This window comes from Ischnura elegans, chromosome 5 (genome assembly GCF_921293095.1).
Source record: "Ischnura elegans chromosome 5, ioIscEleg1.1, whole genome shotgun sequence".
Classification (NCBI taxonomy): Eukaryota; Metazoa; Arthropoda; class Insecta; order Odonata; family Coenagrionidae; genus Ischnura; species Ischnura elegans.
In genome coordinates this window covers 76,450,465-76,468,576 of record NC_060250.1, presented here as the reverse complement: position 1 = coordinate 76,468,576, position 18,112 = coordinate 76,450,465, and the positions used below count along the sequence as shown (strand labels likewise).

Sequence of the window (18,112 nt, the reverse complement as noted above, 5' to 3'; positions counted from 1 at the left end):
ATGCTTTAGGAAAAAACTTGCTTGCATATCCAATAACAATTCTTACGCCCATTATTAGTTGTCTTTAATTGATGTCATGTCATTCTGTTCAAGTCCGGAAGCGCCTCGGAGCAGTGGCCCTGAAAACCAAAGGTCCATGATAAGTTTTCTCGGATATTTCTCCATTACTTATACCACTAATTTTACTTGTAAGTAATATTGTAATATCCTAGAAAACTAATAATGGAGTAGCACAAAGTTAATAATAAGTTAGTGAATTTTGTGGTCCATGGTTCGAATCATAGTCCAGGAGAATTTTACCCATGGTATTTTATGTTAATTTCAACGCCGTTCTCGGGGTTGGCCTGAAATATAAGACGTTACCGCCTTGCGGGTCTTTGAGGCTCTCAACCGGTTGTGGCATAATAGAAATCCCATCTTTCTTTCGTTTCCACTTTGGATGGTCCGCGAGCGTCTAAAATTTAGTGCCGTGAGTCTCGTTAGCATTGCTCGGGGTAATTCAGCGTAGTTTTCTGAAAAAATCCCTTGGACCGGGAGTCGAACCATGGACATTTGAGGGGTCAGAGTAGGCCCCTTAACACTAGAACGACGCGATGGAGTGAGAAAGAGAAATTCGTTACTTCATTCTATTCATCAATTTATTTCAATAAATTTGGCCTTCTAAGATCTTTAGGTTAGTACAGTTATGTATGTGCCGGGCTGTTTTTGGGAAATAAATGATATTTTGCCGATAACGACGCAATGCCACAGCCAAAATGGCTGATATGCTTAACGGTGGCTGATAGTCCGATGCCAAGGGAATTCAGGAACCTGATAGCGTGGTGTTCTGCGCCAGTGGCGGATCCAGGATAGGGACAAAGGGGGCCTGAGATTACGATTATATGTAGTGTAAATTGGATAGCCCCTCCCTGGATCTAACTCTGGATTGTAACATACCAAAATCGGGTAAAATTGGCCTAAGTTTGGAGCTAATTTGTATTTCAATTCGTTAAAGTAGGTAATCATGTAGGAAAATATAACTAAATACTTTTGTACAAAGTGATAACCCCCAAAGACTTCGATATTATCCAGTCTCTTTCGACCCAATGGATTTTATCCAGTGTGTTTCGACCCAATATAGATATCCCCCTATAGATCCGCCACTGTTCTTCGCAGTGGTCCGGACCGCAAAATGTCCGTGGTTCGATTCATGGTCCAGGAGAATTTTTCCCGGTGGAAATTTATGTGAAGCCCGGAGGAGTTCAGCGGAGTGGTCGGTACTATGCACCCAATCGTCCGAATAAGGGACATCTCGGATGAGTGGGGAAGGTTGAGGAGACTGTTGCTTCGGAGGCGGGGCGGAAGCATAGGACGAGTCGAGGACGTGCTCTGCAGGACAAAAGAAGCGATTAGGGAAGGACGGAGAACAGGTCTCAGTGGCTGAATAAGGCAATGAGGAAGTGGGGGGGAATTCCCCGGAAGGAGAGCATGGGAACGCCGCGATGACAGGGGGTCGCTGTCCCCAGTGCTCCGAGGACCTCCGCTATAAGACATGCGAAAATACCGACTACACCAAGGGTCTTCAAACCGCAGCCCCTGGGGACTAAAGAAAATAGGTACATCTCCAGTTTCATTGTGGATGGAAGAAAATAGGAGTTAGAGACTGAGTTAAGGGCAAGGGGGCTTATCGATGGCTAAATTCTAATAAAACTTATCTCAAAAATAGAAACTTTCCAGAGAGCAAAAGAAACTATTTACATTTTTAATCGTATACCGAAATTAAAAACCAAAAATTCATAAACCTGAAAAGAAGCAAACATTTGCAAACAAAAAGTTGTTTCTTGCTTGAATTTTATTTTTTTTAATGCCATTACACTTTGTTTAAGATAGGTACCTGTCTCAAACCGGTCAAATTTCGATATACGTGTTGTTAGAACTTAGCCATCGTTATGGTGAATTAAAGATTGCAATAACATACGTAGCCAAAATGGCTGATGTGCTAAACGATGGCCGATAGTCCGATGGCAAGGGAATTCAGGAACCCGATTGCGTAGGTTTCTGCGCAGTGGCCCGGACGGCTAAGTGTCCTTAGTTCGATTCCTGGTCCAGGGGAATTTTTCCCGATGGCAATAATATATATTGGCCACCTGTTTCTTATTTCAATCTCTAATGGCATCCAGGTTGATAAATGATGTCCAGGTTGGGAATGTATACAGGATGCTCCACATAAACCTGTCATAACCGATGGAGCACTTTAACAACAAAATTATTCCCAAGCCTGGGTAAGTATTTGATCGAGGACACGTATTGGGATCGTAATTTTGATGGCGTGAGAGGAGATAGGGGGACCGCAGTTATGGAGGAAATTGGCCTCCTTCACGCCAAACACATCTGTCCGTTTAAAAGCGCTTTTCCGTTCACTCCAATTTCGTGAGTGGAGACGAGCGTAAATTATTTCCGGCTATAACAATCACGGGAGTAACCCGAGGTTTCGGCGACGACCGCTTTCGTGGCGTGACGAACTAATCGGTGGTCGCTGGGATGCATCTGAGAGTAGAAAAAAGAGGACCTGACGAGACATTTCCTGAATTTGAAGAGTATATTTTTCTCTTTTTGGGGCATTGGAATGATGAACTATGGAAAGTATACATGGTATTGCGTCATAAGTATTATCAGGGAGGCAACTTCCCCATGAGTTAAGCACTACATTTTAGGTTATGAGGAAGGGTTTTGCATCGCTTTTCCGACTAAACTATTGAATAGGTTTATATGGATGCGTGTTTTCGTTATCTCGATTGCAAATCGTCAACCTAGAGTCAAGTTATTGACATAGCCCAAGTGGAATAAGGGGCAGCGGAAAGACAGTCACAGAACGAAAATGAGGGTTGCAGAAAGATTTTTTTCTAAATAATAGCTTAAAATAATTTATAAGTAATTTTTCCCCGTCAATGTATTTATCTCACCATTTTATAGACAATTATCTCGCGAGAAATATACTTCTACATACTACCCCGCAAGCCACCTAAAAGGTGTGTGGCAGGGGGTGTTAGGACACCAGCCGTTTACATGTAAAAAGAAAATGCTCAATGAAAATTACGACTAGCATTTATTAATTCCTGTATGGTTTCGGGGGAAGAACGAATTCCTTTATCTATCCGTTCGTCAAAATATCTCTCTTAAAGTATCGCTTCAGGCTTCAGTCCTTGCGGAACTGCTTCGCGTGAAGACTCAGGGGACGGCTTAAGAAGGCAAACATCGTAAATGCGTGGGCGTTGAGTTCGTCTTCTGTTTTTATTTGGCTCGTAATTCTCCGTACCCCCTCGGCAAGCTTGCTGTCCATCTCGAAGGTATCGCTGAGAAATGTGTGACCTCGCTAACAGCACAATGTAGGTCTCTTTGCACACCTGTTGCACTCCTCGCCATCGGCTGCACTGCCTCAAGTCATTCCACGAACAAATCCTCTGCAGAATGACAATGGGTCCATTGAGATCGGCCCTCCATCCTTAACCGTTATGCTGCGCACGGGCTAATGTCCGCGAACAGAATGGAAGAGGCTTGCGAGTATTATATTCTTATTTTTTCTCTAGTTTTCGAAGTATTAATGCAAGAAGTGTCGCGAAAATTCATTGTGAAAGGCTATTTCCTATTTCACGTCCATACTTTCCTGATTGAAATGATTCTATGTTCTGTTTTTTTTGCCAGTGACGCTGGCTGTCGTCGATTGACAGATTCCGGCCGAGTGATTAGGATTCAGGGCATGATCGCTGCGCTTCGAAGTATAAAAACTGTATATGACAACAGTGGAGAGCGTTGCCAAGCGCCTCTTCAAGAATGAAATGCTGTGTTTTTTATAGTTGGAGAAATGCGCAGATCAGCATGCTAATATGCCGTCATTAAAATAACCCTTCATTAGCCAGATGGAGTCAGCTGTTATTCCATTTCACGTCTTCTCCAAATTAAAGGCTCATATTAGGAATTCCATTTAGCCTATTTCCTGTCTATTTTTACTCTGTGTTGGAGGGATGAGTGAAGCAGGAATTCACAACAATGGAAGCTGGCAAATTAGTGACACATAAACTTTAAATACCAGTTAAGGACGATTTAAATATCTTAAAATTGCGATCAAGTGCAGTATAAATATCCATTTCTCTCGAGATTTCAAATTTTTATTGCAGTTTATCGTTTAGAAAATTGGCTACAATGGCTTCGGAGTTTGGTTCGATCATCGATCTATCTCAACGGCCTAGATATTAAAATTTTCAAATTTCAGCATGAATCTATTGTATTTCTGTGTTTACTATAATCGAGCAGTCGTGTAAATATTATAACTAAATTCGTATTTATACCAGAATCAAGTTTATCGCGAAAAGTTTTCTCCTGCTGTGGTTATTCGTTGGTCATTGCTTTGTTTTTAAGTTTGGTCGTGTACAAAATACTTTTGTGCTTGTTTTTTGAACAAATTTTGGGCTCTTTTGGTACACTAAAGACTTATTTATCGATGCCTTCTCTGAAATTATCGCCCACTTATGATTATAATCAGTTCTTAACTTACTTACCAATGTAATTGCTCTTATAGTGCTTTACTCCGTGATAAATCTTCCTGGAAAAATAGAAAAATATTGTATTCAGATGGTGACATGTCTATACTTTCGGAAAATCATATCTGATTGAACTTCTTAGTTTTCGTCTCGAGTAAGAATTTGAATTTATAAATTTAAATGCATCGATTGAATGATTTTTCTGATTCTTGATCAAATTTGATGTTTTAAATTTTCTTAATTTTTAATTTAAGTGACCAACATAACTAAGAATTAGGAGTTGAAATACAATATTCCCTGAATAGGCATTCCCATCCTAAGATTTAAAATTTGTTTTGCCGAAATTGTTTCATGTCGCTTACAATATTAAGTCGCATCGATTATATCTACCGGCTAAAGTTTACCTTTTTGAGAGAAAGTGGTGGCTGAGAGAATTTCAAAGTCGGCGAATTCTTTGAAAATCTTAAAAACATGTGAAAGAAAACTCACAAAAATAACGTTTATTTTTATGATATTTAAGTATACATTTATCAGTTCCCATCTTAACGCTCGATCAAAATAACCATCCTTCATATCCTTGCGGCATATTTCAGATTCTTGCGTTTTCCTCAAACAGAGGTCACTGTTTCATAATCTCCGGCTTTCTCCTTAACGATTTCTGATGTGGACACCTAATCTCATCGGTACCGTTCACGTCTCATATCTGATAGTCTTAACAGAAATCACTTGAATAAGGTGCTTCAACTTTGGAATTATGCAATTCATTACGGCGTTAAGGCTTAATTATTGTGTAAGAGTATCCTGAAACGCACTTATAATGAGAGTAGTTTTGTATTTTGGAAAGTCTTTAATATAATGGTACAATATCCGATATTGGTGGGAGAATTATGCTTCAATTGGAACTCGTTTTGAATTTTACTCATCGTATTTTGACACTACTACAGTATCCGATCTCCACAGACAGGGAGCACTTGTTCCTTTTAATTTCCCCGAATGCTGGGAGTAAGAAACTAGAAATTTACAAAAAAAAATTCCTTCTTCGAGTGTTTACTTTTCGTGGCTCTTTAATACGTATTAGTAGGTAATGAAATATTTTGTTAGGTGTTATTATCCTGCCTATGCCTAAGCAAATTAGATGAAGTCGTTATTTCCTTAATGGCTTAATCGATAATTGAGTGATAGGAATGGTTTAAATGAAGTTATTTTGTGCTAACGTACAGTTAATATAGCGTAATATTTTGAACAAAGAGCAGTGTCACAACCTTCCCCCAAGGCACCTTGTGTGTGTTTTACTACTGTGGTTGTTTTTCGAAAAGATGAATCAATAACCCTTATATTTTTCCCACAAATGTGAAAAATGCCTACGTTTATTTATAACGATAAATGCATTGTCGATACGTTCATGAGTTGTTTATTGTTGTATCATTAAAAATTCAATATTTTGAAACGCTTTTATATTAACATTTTTTGCGTTTTCATTGTTGAGAAGTAAATTTTAATTTAATATTAAAATTTCAGTTATATTTTCTATTTCCTTTGTTTCAATTGAACCCTTAGGAATTCCTTGTAATAACCAGAGAGAGGTCTACAATACCCTATTTTTTTGCGATATTGAATTGCAAATATGTATATTTGATTGAGTGATTTTCCATAGTTGACTTTTTATTGTTGCTGATGGTGTATATAATTTCATTCTGTGTGTTATTCAGTCTTGATTATGTGTTTTACATGGACTAATATTTGATCATCTTCTTATTCTCTTTGCAGACGCGTTGCTGGCAGACCTTCAGAACACTATATCGCACGGTGGGCCCGCTTCCCCAGGCGGTGGCTATGGCTCCCTCAACGGCCCTTCGTCCCGCAGCGGCGGAGGTGACCACACCATCGAGAGGATCGTCCGACACGAACATCGCGGTGACCTCGGATCCTCGCCTCCACCACCCATCTCGGTGAGTGCCTTAGGTCATGATGCAAGTCTCATCCACCTGAATCGGTGTCTTAACAATGCAATGTAGCGTTTACGCTTTACTTCATTGGAACCCTGAGAGTAAATGTGATTAAATGCGTTAAACGGTGATTAGTCAATGGATCAGTGGAAAGTAGTATTTTATTCCATGTATTTCATTCATAAAATAGTATCATATTTCATGGGCCGATTTATGGGGGGGGGGGGTTCGGGGACATGTACCGCTCCCCTTACCCCCATCTGACGTTTAAAAAATATACAATACTTGTAATACGGTTATCATCACGTTCGTTTTATTTTGTGTATTAAGGAGCCTCAATTATTTAAGCCTTGAGCCATATTCAAGAAAACAGATTCGCCGGCCATTGGTCATTCGCTAGTCAGAGCTCGAAAAAAAGCATCGCCCATGTGAGGAAGAGGCTCGAAAAATGTCATTATATATGTAAGTTATTAATATTTTCACATTAATAACTTTCATGTTAAAGAATGAGAAATTTTCGTACAGTTAATGCTATGTAATATTTTTTATCTCGAATATGAGAAGACTGTTTGCCTGTCAGACCCTTGCCTCCCCCACCCACCCCCATAAAAAATCCTGGATTCGCCCATGTATATTGTTATGATTTTATTCGATAATTTATTTTTCTTTCACTTTTCGTGGTACGAATTTTGTATTATAAATACAGTAAGACGAATATACTATCTACTGCCCAAGCAGCTTGCTGTTTACTTTTCTTAATGAAAGCGGCTCGAGTGAGAGTATCCTTTTCGAGGATACAGATTATTTTACGAATAGTAAGAAGACTTAAACTACCCTTATCGTCCGTGTAGAATTAAGTTTCCGAATGTCTGTAGGTCGTGTTAATTTCTTGTTCTGAAACATTTCATGCTCTTTGCGTTCAACCCTGTCATGTTTTGTAAATTCTATGTCGGACATAAGTTTTTCAATTCACTGGCACTGACATATGAAAGTGAAACTTGGCCTGCTAAGGAATCCCACGAAAACTATTTAGTTAATACGTTCACACTATCTATATTTTACCATCTAAAACGATCTTTTTTAAACACATTTAATCCCGTCTAAAAGCGTATTACGAATTAATTCGCTATTTATATTTAAACAACTCTTGTTCTTTGAACGGTACATAGAGTTAGATATATATATTTTTTTTTTTTTAATTATTATTTTTTTTTTATAAACACATTACAATACATCAAAAATACATATCTCAAATATTAAAATATATATAATACATTAAAAACATTCCCTTTACAAATTCTTAACACGCTTTTCACTATATAACCAACACATATTCTGACTTATTGGGTAAGAAAAGATAAAAGAGAAAAACCCTGATATTACAAAAGTTAGAATAAAAAAATATTTTTACAATTAGGAGACCTTCTGAGCCAAAACAGGCTCATCAGCAGGTTCTCCATAATTCATTTACAAGAAGTTAAAAACATCTAAAAACAATGAAAGAAACGATAAAAAACTTATGTCTTAAAATTAAAAATTAAAGTCCTCAAGTAGATAATTTAAAAGTTTACTTTTGACATCCGGATATGTGGTTAAACCATGCATTTCTTTAGGTAATTTGTTAAACAATTTAGAAACGCTAACCACCATTTTGTTTTCACCGTATTGATTGAAGAATTTGGGGATTTTATATTGGTATAGATTCCTCTTTTCCATTTTATGAAAATTTTCTTTCAGTGTTTTGTATTTATTGGAAATTTGCTTAATGATTTAACAATATACGTATCAAAAAGTTTCAACGGTCGACCTCCTAATAACATATCGTCCTATTCGTGGCTCGAAGTCCAGTGATGCCTTCGTGCTAAAGCCTGAATCACACGATCATTTTTTTTCGTCGCGAAAGTGATCACTATCGCGATCACTGCGCAAAATGATCGTCGCAGGCAATTGTTTTTCGCGATCACGATCGCGATGAGGATTCCCATCGCTATTTTTCATCACTCGTCCGGTCGCTTTTTCCGTCGCTAAAACCGTCCCTAAAATCCCATATCAGCCAATCGGAACGCATGACCGTATGGTGTGATTGCAGCGCAGCGTTTGACAATTGTGGGAACGACATAAATAAGCAAACACGCTATATATTTTCGTGATGTGGGTCCTATGACAACGAGCTGTGCTATTGGAAATGATGCGAAAAGCGACGGCGGGAGTGACCGTGTGATTCAGAAAAATGATCACTAGAGCGATTGCTTTTCGCGACGGGAATAGTGATCACTTTCGCGACGAAAAAAATGATCGTGTGATTCAGGCTTAACCGATATTAAAAATTGTGGATCAGCGCAAATATGTTTTTTGAAATCTAAAAATATCTAATTACGAACGGATTTCTCTCGGAAAGGTTTATTTATAGATAATTTTCATTTTCTTCCGACGTCTTTGAGTCGCGTCAATCATACGACAACCCTTAGCCAATTAGTGTCACATTATTATTAGACTTGCGATAAGTCATCAAAGTGTGCGAAAAACGAGATAATGGGAGATATCGTGTTGGCATGCCTTTTAAACTTTATTCAGCCGACTCATCGTTCAAAATGAGGATGATAGCATTTTATTTGCCATTTCGTGACCTCCTTGTTAATTTTTATCGACATCCTTTTGATCCAGTGTACAGGCATTTCGTCAAGTTGCTTGTTGAATTTTTTTTGCAGTGAGGTTTCCTGTTCTTATTATTTTTTAAATTGCCGAAGTGAAGGGCCCTGGTTAACTATGTCTATAACTGTATCTACACGCTACCCCGCAAGCCACCTAAAAGGCGTGTGGCAGGAGGTGTTAGGACATCAGCCATTTGCACATAAAAAGGAAATGCTCCCACAAAATTACGACTGGAATCATTGAAGTCATTTATGATTCGAGGGAAAAAGGAAATCGCATATCTATCCGTTTTACAAAATATCTCTCTTAATTTATCGCTTCTGTCGGTACGGTCGATATGACGGTGATTATTTAGTTTCTTACATCCCTTGCCTCTGATTTCCAACCTCATAAATAATAAAGTACACGCAAACGTATTTGCTCTCAAGTTGCTCCGTGTGATAACTGAGTACTCGAAATGGAGTGCATCTTTCTGTAATGAAAACTATTACGCCAATAGGGTAGTTTCCTTCATCAAATACAACGAAAGGCATTGATTGCGATTCGTTACCCACCATTACTGTATTCATAATATACAAATTATTTCGTTTTAGAAATACCGGTTTAGACGAATGGCAATGGTCCATTTTTATCTTCATTTGAAAAGGGCCAGATTGGCGCCCATGCGATGCCACTCCACGTGACGTCACAGGGACCTAGTTTCTATACGAGAAGATAGGAGTTATACATCGTCTGAGGTTACCAATGCATGTATGAGGCGCAGAGCTCAGGGAAACATGTCTTAATAATCACTTATTAAAACTAGCTAAGGTCGGAAAGTTTCCTTCGTTTGATAAGGTATTAATCATCCTTATTTAAGCCAAGCGCTACCAGCCAGCAGGGTGCTCAGCTACCCGCTAGCAGCCTGCGCCGTATCAGCGCTCAACTCGCCTCAAGGTCACCTCACAGGGCGGCAGCGGGAACCAGAAATACGCCACACGGAGAGATTTTCCGGCATTCATACTTACGCGTCTCGTTTTCGCGCGCTTGAAAATTTTCACTTTTCATTTAATCGCGAAAAATAGATATCGTCATTTAAAAATCTAAAAGCGTGAAATACGTACTCCAGGAGTAATAATCTTTCGATTTAGGCAATAAAAACATAATAGGAAACCACCCTGTTAGTAGTTGTAGCCATTTTTGTTCCTATATTAGCGTTCAGTTTTACATAACAAAAAGTCGAATAATGTCACTCGCTGCCCATTAATGTTAGGATAATCAGATCTTAACTTTTGCACTCTCGTGTTTGCCGGCAAAAATTATCGGTATAGAAACTCATGGGTATTTATAACTAAGATAATCCATTATAATTCTGGACACATTAAGGAAAGAATTTAAGATTTTTGGGAGTATATAAAACTTGTTTTGAGAAATGGCCTTGCCAGAATGGACCGAAATTACCTGTCATTTTAAACGAACACCGTAGAATCTTAAGTTTTCATTTTATCGTTGAAGCTAAATGGCGGAAAATCCACTGGTGTATGCATTCATGTGCGAAAGAGTGACACAGAATACTTTCCAAATTCTCTTCCCGGCATGGCATTATCACGGTGTCGTGTTCCGTCATTTTAAACGACGCGGGATTGGTGATATTTCTTTGATTTCGCCGCGCTCATTTAGTCTTTTCGAATATTTTCGCTTCGAAGCCCTGCCTCTCTCATCATTGTGGAGTCAAACCTTCAGGACATAAGGTCCGAATGAATTATACGAATCATCAATTCCACATGTATGATTTAAATGAAGTGGGAGTTGGTACGAATTATTTCTTAATGCATGAACGGAGTTTGCTTCTTGCCGCATCCTTGACCTTTTCGTATGGGATTTTTAAGATAATCGTATGTTACCATTATGTGCGATGAGTAGTTAAAAGAACCCGTCTCTCCCGCTCAACTGACCTTTTTCTGTCTCGCGTTACCAATGTAAAACTTTTCCTATCATGTGGTTATTCTCCGGATCTATACAATAGGCCCTTGTTAACACTTCCCGGTAGCTTAAATGCGAAAATTTTGCTTAAAATGTTTTAAAATTTTCCCCAAATATTTTCTAGAGGGAACTTTTCGTGTGTTTGAGACGGTTGAATGTGAACAAGGGTTTACTATTCATATTCTGAAAATTTAAACATGATATCGTTAATTTTAAACGCGTTATAAGTGAAGGAAAAAATACGACCGGTCGATCGAGAGAGATAAAATATGTGTACTTTTCCTTTCTCAATTTTTTCCACTCTTTGTAACTCATTGTTAATATGGTGCTTAAAAAGTGGAATACTAATTAATATTATTTCCCAAGACGCCTAGCCTACCATCAAATACTAAACTTCGTTCTCTAATCTTGTCTTAATTTGGGATATCGTAATATTCACGAGACTCGAGGAAAAATAATAGAAATGAGATATTTATGGGCTCGTTGGAGACATCTGTTGTACCTATAGGCGAGAATTATTTTGTCTAGCATTTTTTTTTTTTAATTTTTGCATCCTTCGAACTATGTATGTAAATTATTCTAGAACAATTATTTTAAATCGATTTTTCCTTCGTTGAAATTTCTCTCTCGAATGTAAAGGAATTATCGATTTAAAAATTTGAACGCTTCACATACCCGTTCCTGAAAACATAATGCTTTTTGATCATGCCATTATCTTCATTTTCTTTGATAATTAACTTCTTGCCAGAGTAGAAAAATATCGCCTGAATCGAATAACTCTTTTCCGCCCAGAAAACGTTCTGATTGCGGTATTGAAGATATTTAGGTACGTTTCTCGTTGGGTCGTCTTAAGGAATCCAGTGAAATATTTTAATGATACACCAACTTGCTTCTTCGGTATGACCCGTAATCTTATAGCTACACTGACAGGATGGTAACGAGGACAGAATATAATGTATTTCAATTTCTAAGAGTGACCTTGATAGAAATGATAAATCTTTAAAGCAAGCATGCTTTTGGGTGAAGGAAAGTTAAATAATCTGTAATATGCCATTTCCTGTTTATCTTTATGATACTTGCATGTAATTTATAGGCAGTATGCTTCCATATCGAATTTCCGTTTCACACCTGTCCTTTGCCGTCTGTGGGCTTATTTCGACCGACTTCTAAAATCTATAAATAAGTTACTTCTTCTTACCCTAGGGTGGGCACACAGAAACTCTTAGTTGTATTGCCAAAATAAACTAAAAATAAATGGAGGGAATATTTTTCCTTTATAACTAAGTGTTTCTGTGTGCCCACCCACACCAGAATCGCTTAGTTATATAGGAAAAATAAACGAAAAATACGAGGAGGGAATGTTTTCCTGTATAATTGTTTGTACGTGCCCACCCTAGGGTAAGATGAAGTTTAATTTATTTATTTATGATGGTCGTGTGAGTGATTTTAAATCCGAGTCTATTTCAAGCGTGTTAAAGTCAGTACATAGGTGCATCTGACACTCTTGGACCCCGTTTTACTACTTTCATTTGCGTCCTTTGCGTCGTTTCCCCGTTACTGTTTGTTACGTCACGCCATACAACTTCTGCGATTGGGTATCCTGCTGCGTAGGCACACCTCTTGTCACGTTCTAAGAGGAAGCATTAAAATCCTATAAAATCATGAAATCCAAATTGTAAGTTCCCCACTTCTCTGGGTACTATCCTTCCCGAGCAACGCCGTGTGTCCTGCTAGTAAACTAATATGCGGATCAAGTTACTGCAAGTTTCAACAACATATTTGTGACAAATTGACGGCAAAAAGGAGTTCAAGGACTCATATTATTATTATTATTACTATTATTATAAGGGCGGTTTTTTTTTAGGTTTAAAAGTTTTTCATCACCACCTTGTTTTATTCATCAATATATCATCATTATTCTTTCATTTTCTTCCATTTTCATTCATTCATTTTTTCCGTTCTACGTCTTTCGTTCAACGTTCCATCGCTCTTCCACTCTCCGAGGGGAAAGGCCGCGCACAGGGGAGGTCCGCCGAAGGGGCTGGTTACCGCAACCTCGGACCCCATCCCTCCGCGCATGAGGCCCCCCCCTCCGAGTGGCGATGCCCCAGTGAGACTCCGCCCTTATTATTGTAATCTTTCTTCTATGGCTCCATCCTCATTTTCAGTATCGTGTCTCCGGATTCCACCTTTTCCATTTCGCAAAGGACGCTGCCGTGACACCACATGTCGACGATAGATTTCATATCACCCTTGAATTTGCGGTAATGACTCATATGCTCAGAATAGTCGGCTGTAGCATATGACTACGGTGGACGGAAATCGGTTAACGCATCATCAATCCGATATGCCGGTTTCGAATGAGTGGTAATCGCCCAGAAACGAAATACTTGAGTCATTCTTGTGTCACAGGAATTCCTATGTTTCGGCTTTGGCTGGCCATTGGCGCCACTTGGCTGGCAAAGGATTGGAATGGAAAAATGGTGTGAAGAAAACAAAATGTTTTTGGCTTCACTTCAGGCGCCATCGCCATCTGAATTTATTTTTAGAAAATCAGAACGAAAAGGAGAGTTTATGATTCTTTTGGCGATAGCTCTTATGCCTTTGGTAATAAGCCAATGGAGAAGTGTGCTCCGTCGCGTTGAGAAAACGTGGATGTCGTATCAGAATATTTCGGCAGTTTTAATTTGAATGGGAAGAGTGATATATGTTTGATGATTTTTTTAGTCTAATATATCTTAAAAAACCGTAAAATTTTGCGTAATATATTTATCAGCCACATCAACGGATCACTGTCTCAATTTAAAGTTTTTGTTGAAGTGCGACTTTTCTCACAAGCCTCTTTGAACGTAATGAAATACAGCAGGAGGAGGGAGGGATATTCCTTGTTTCTTCCTCCCATTACGCCCCTTTCAGAGTACGATTGTCCCAGCAATCGTTCCAACAATAGTTGGCAGAACTAGTTGTGTGAATGCATGTCCGGGCGATAGTTCACGTAGTTCCGAACGTTGACACTTTACAGTGGTTAGGCGCTGCGAAGAAGAAGCGACAACAGAAACACGATAAGTTTGTTTAGCTTCCATTGCTCTATGAGCTTTTTTTCATGGATTTGTCCAAGCAAGGAAGAATATGGGTGGAAGAAAATTATACGTTAAATACACATTGAACACAGTAATATCTTACCCCTACATACCTCAACAGTTTTGCTAACCGTCAATTTCTCGTTTACTTTAGATTTCAGCACTAGAGGGCAGCACAGGTTTTAACCATCGTTGTGTGAATGCACGATAGTACCAACGATCGCTGGAACAATAGTAATCAGAATGATGCATTACCGACAGGGTGCGTCCGTGTGCTATACTGAGTAGTGGCCCTCTTAGTGCCCCTAGCAGGGTATTTGCATTTTATATGCTCATATGCATTGATTTTTCTCTGTTTTGTATGAAAGCAGCGCTCAAGGTAACTCTGATAAACGTCGAGGATAACTTTCGTCATATAGTGCTTAAATCTCTACGTACGCATTGTATCGTAAGAAATGGTCCACTGTTTTAATCGCCATGGATGGTATATTTTCTCCTTAGCACTCTAGCATATTTATAACCTGCTGGCTGTCGTGTTGTATTTTCCCTGGCAAAGGTTTTTTGATGGCATTAGTCTTTCAGTGCGAGGCCTCCTTTTAGTCATATTTCGCAATTTCCGTCAGTTTTTTTGCGATTCAGTTTGCCATGGCAGACTTCAAAGTCCATGAAACCAGTTTTACTGCCTTTCTTCGCGATTTATGTCATCCTAAACACTCATCGGAGAACTTGGGATATGATTACCAGTGCAGGAAACCGGATGTGCAGTGACGGAAATTATATTTTGAAAAAGAAACATGACTGATAAAACTGTCGGAAACGGATGACTGAAAATGATCTCTTCATTTCTTGTAAAATTAATTTGGTGCTAAGTAGTTTGGTGTGAAAATATGGTTCCTCGTTCCTTTTTATCGCATTGCTAGGATTTTAAGAAATAACTGTTAAGCTACGGAACATAATAATGCCTTTTGGTCATTTTATAAACTCCTCTGACAATTGAGAGACCTAACTTTCGATATATGCTATTATTTTCGTAAGTTGCGTAAAAAATAAGGTCAGAGAAAAGTCGTGACTGGTTTCAATAGTGGGATAGAGAATATATGCGATACATGAAAGTTCGTAATGGTTCATTTGGTTAGTCTTATAGGTTTCAGATTTGCTCATACGTTGTTGATCATATCAGTTTCTCCATTGTTTTATAGTCCCTGATTTGAACACGAACTATGTATGCCAAAAGAAATACATACGAATTCATCAATGGTATACTGATGTTTGAGAGAGTGAACTCATAATCGCTTCCATGACATTTCATATGCATGCGAGCATTGATGAATTCGTGCGTATTTCTTTTGGCACATCCTGTACCTGGCTACTTGCATTTGCACTGCCAGGATTAATATCATTATTTTTCTACCAATGCAGCAAGAATTTCTTGCGCTCCTACTAGTGCGTTAAATTTCATTTTTTCTCATTACTGTCGATATGTACAAATGTGTGACATGTTCAAGATTGGTTTTTATTTTAACAACCATGCATTGGAATAAATCGATCTTTATTAATTACTGCCGGTGCAATCTATTTAACTCCCTTTTTCATTAAATTATCGTTGACATAATTATATTTTAATTATTATTTGTAGACAAAGTGTTCTTTAAAAGATAATTTTCACCGACATGAGGCATTAGTACATATTTTAAATTAGTTGCCGTCATTCTAATACCACTCCAATCTTTTGCTTTCATATTATTTCTTAGAATATATACTTGTGGTAATTTAGAGGTGAAATGAAAATAAATCGCCTGCTACTTCTGTCAAATTAAATACGAATTTACTGGAAATCCCTAGATGAAATGTTTTTTCTTTCTCTTTTTGAGAGATCCTTCAAAGCTCATCTCCTATCCGTCTTTTTATAAATTGGCCTAGATTCGTGGAGACATCACTGAATTGCTTATCATACGTCATGTTAAAAATAGAGCGTCATTTTCTGGTTCCTGAAGCCAGCGGAAGACGTTAGCGTGTGCACGGCGTTTCAGGGATGGCGTTTCGCAAATTGCCGCCGTGTGAGACGAGAGGAGCGCCATCGTGGACGTTTCACGAACCTTGCGAGTTTCTGCCTTCCTCTCCTTCAAGAAAGCTCCGCGAGATGGCTGGCTGTTACTGTCGCGCGACTGCGGGCTTAGAGCGAGGAAATTTTGAAATTGGCGTGAGCGTATTGTGCTCGGAGGTTCATTTTAATTTCACTCCTACTATGCTCTAGATTGTTATTTTAAATATTATTTTGAGTTTTAAGAATAATTAAAATAACGTATTTTTCATTAATGGGAATTAAGTGGACCTTAGTTTTTATTTTGACTCAATGCGGCTGTAAAACAACTTTTATTTTTTATCGACTGCTGTGATGCGTACTGGAACTTCAAAGTTTCTTTTTAGCGTAACGCATGCTGTGCGATACTATGCCATCCTATTACCTTTCGCTATATAATAGCTGATTACGATAAGTGAGATAAGACCTTTGGAGAATAAACAATTTTATATTACTCAGAGATGGTTTTTAGGAGGTGATGTGTTCTGTAATTTTGTTGTTACTTTCTCTGTTTTTATTTTTGCTGATTTTTTTGGTGCATTAGGAAGGGACATATCGTTAAATCTTAGATTTACAGATTCAATTACTGTATTTATTAATCATCACCTTGGTGCTGTTAATGGATTTTTTTCTCTTCATTCATCAATAACTTGTGGGTATTTCATGAAATCTTTGCTCTCTTTATCCATTTTATGATTTGAAGAAAGTGTTTTACATGGACGCCGAATAATGAATGAATAAAGGGGTAGTTTCCTTCATCAAACAAAACGAAAGGCATTGATTGCGATTGGTAACCCACCACTAGTGTATTCATAATATACAAATTATTTAGTCTTAGAAATCCCAGTATAGACGTTTGCTAATGGTCAATTTTAACCACATTTGAAAAAAGCCAGATTGACACCCATTCGATGCCACTCCACGATACAGGGACCTAGATGCTATACGAGTAGTTAGGAGTTTTACATCGTATGAGATTACCAATGAATCCATGAGGCACAGAGCTCAGGGAAACATCTCTTTAATTACCTGTTAAAATTATCTATGGTCGGAAAGTTTCCTACGCTGGATAGGGTATTAATAATCCTTATTTTAGCCAAACGCCACCTGCTAGCAGGGTACTCTGCTACCTGCTAACAGCCTTCATCGTAGCGGCGCTCAAAGCCTCGCACTAAGGTGGCCTGACACGGCGGCAGACGGAACCAGAACGACGTCACACGGGGTTTTCCCAGCATTCATGCTTAACCGTAGCGTTTTCGCGCGCTTGAAAGTTTTCACTTTTCATTTAATCGCGAAAAATAGATGTTGACATTTAAAAATCTAAAAGCATGAAATGCGTACTCCAGGAGTAATAATCTTTCGATTTAGGCAATTTTAAAATAACAGGAAACCACTTGATTACATAGGCAAAGTATTTCGGATTTGGGAATATTCTAGATTTTGCTTGACTGTGACCCAAAGTTCGGTTTGAGACCTTAAGGAAACCATTACCGTTCCTTAGCGTTTCTTGGCAAAGTTTTCCGTAAACACTGGGGGATTGGGAGTTACGTTAGAGTGACTGCTCAGGAACACACTTGAAATCTCCGAATAGACACGCAGCCTGACGTAATATGAAATCGGGTCAAAAATAGAAAAGAGAGGACATGTAACTTTGCTCGCCAAGAATCTAATTCCCCCAAAAACCACTTAATGAAATGGCCGTAATTGATCCTGATGTGTTTTCATTTCGTTCGACTAGTTAGTGTGTGCAGGGAAAGCACAATAATGAAATCCAGTGTCCAGTATGAATAAATAATAATAACATAATTATAATAATTACGATTATGGTGATTATAGTTATAAGAATATATTTATTGCTCCTTAAACTATTCAAAC

The 18,112-nt window shown here is 38.3% G+C and overlaps 1 protein-coding gene across 7 annotated transcripts in view; it reads left to right on the top strand.

Moving 5' to 3' along the window:
- The window catches only part of LOC124159088 (leupaxin), a 575,831-nt gene that overhangs the window by 432,980 nt on the left and 124,739 nt on the right, over positions 1 to 18,112 (top strand). For all 7 annotated transcript variants that reach the window (XM_046534629.1, XM_046534628.1, XM_046534631.1 and 4 more), the window contains one exon: positions 6,285 to 6,466. In XM_046534629.1, coding sequence (XP_046390585.1) covers positions 6,285 to 6,466 — 182 coding nt within the window. The remainder of the gene's footprint in view (positions 1 to 6,284; positions 6,467 to 18,112) is intronic.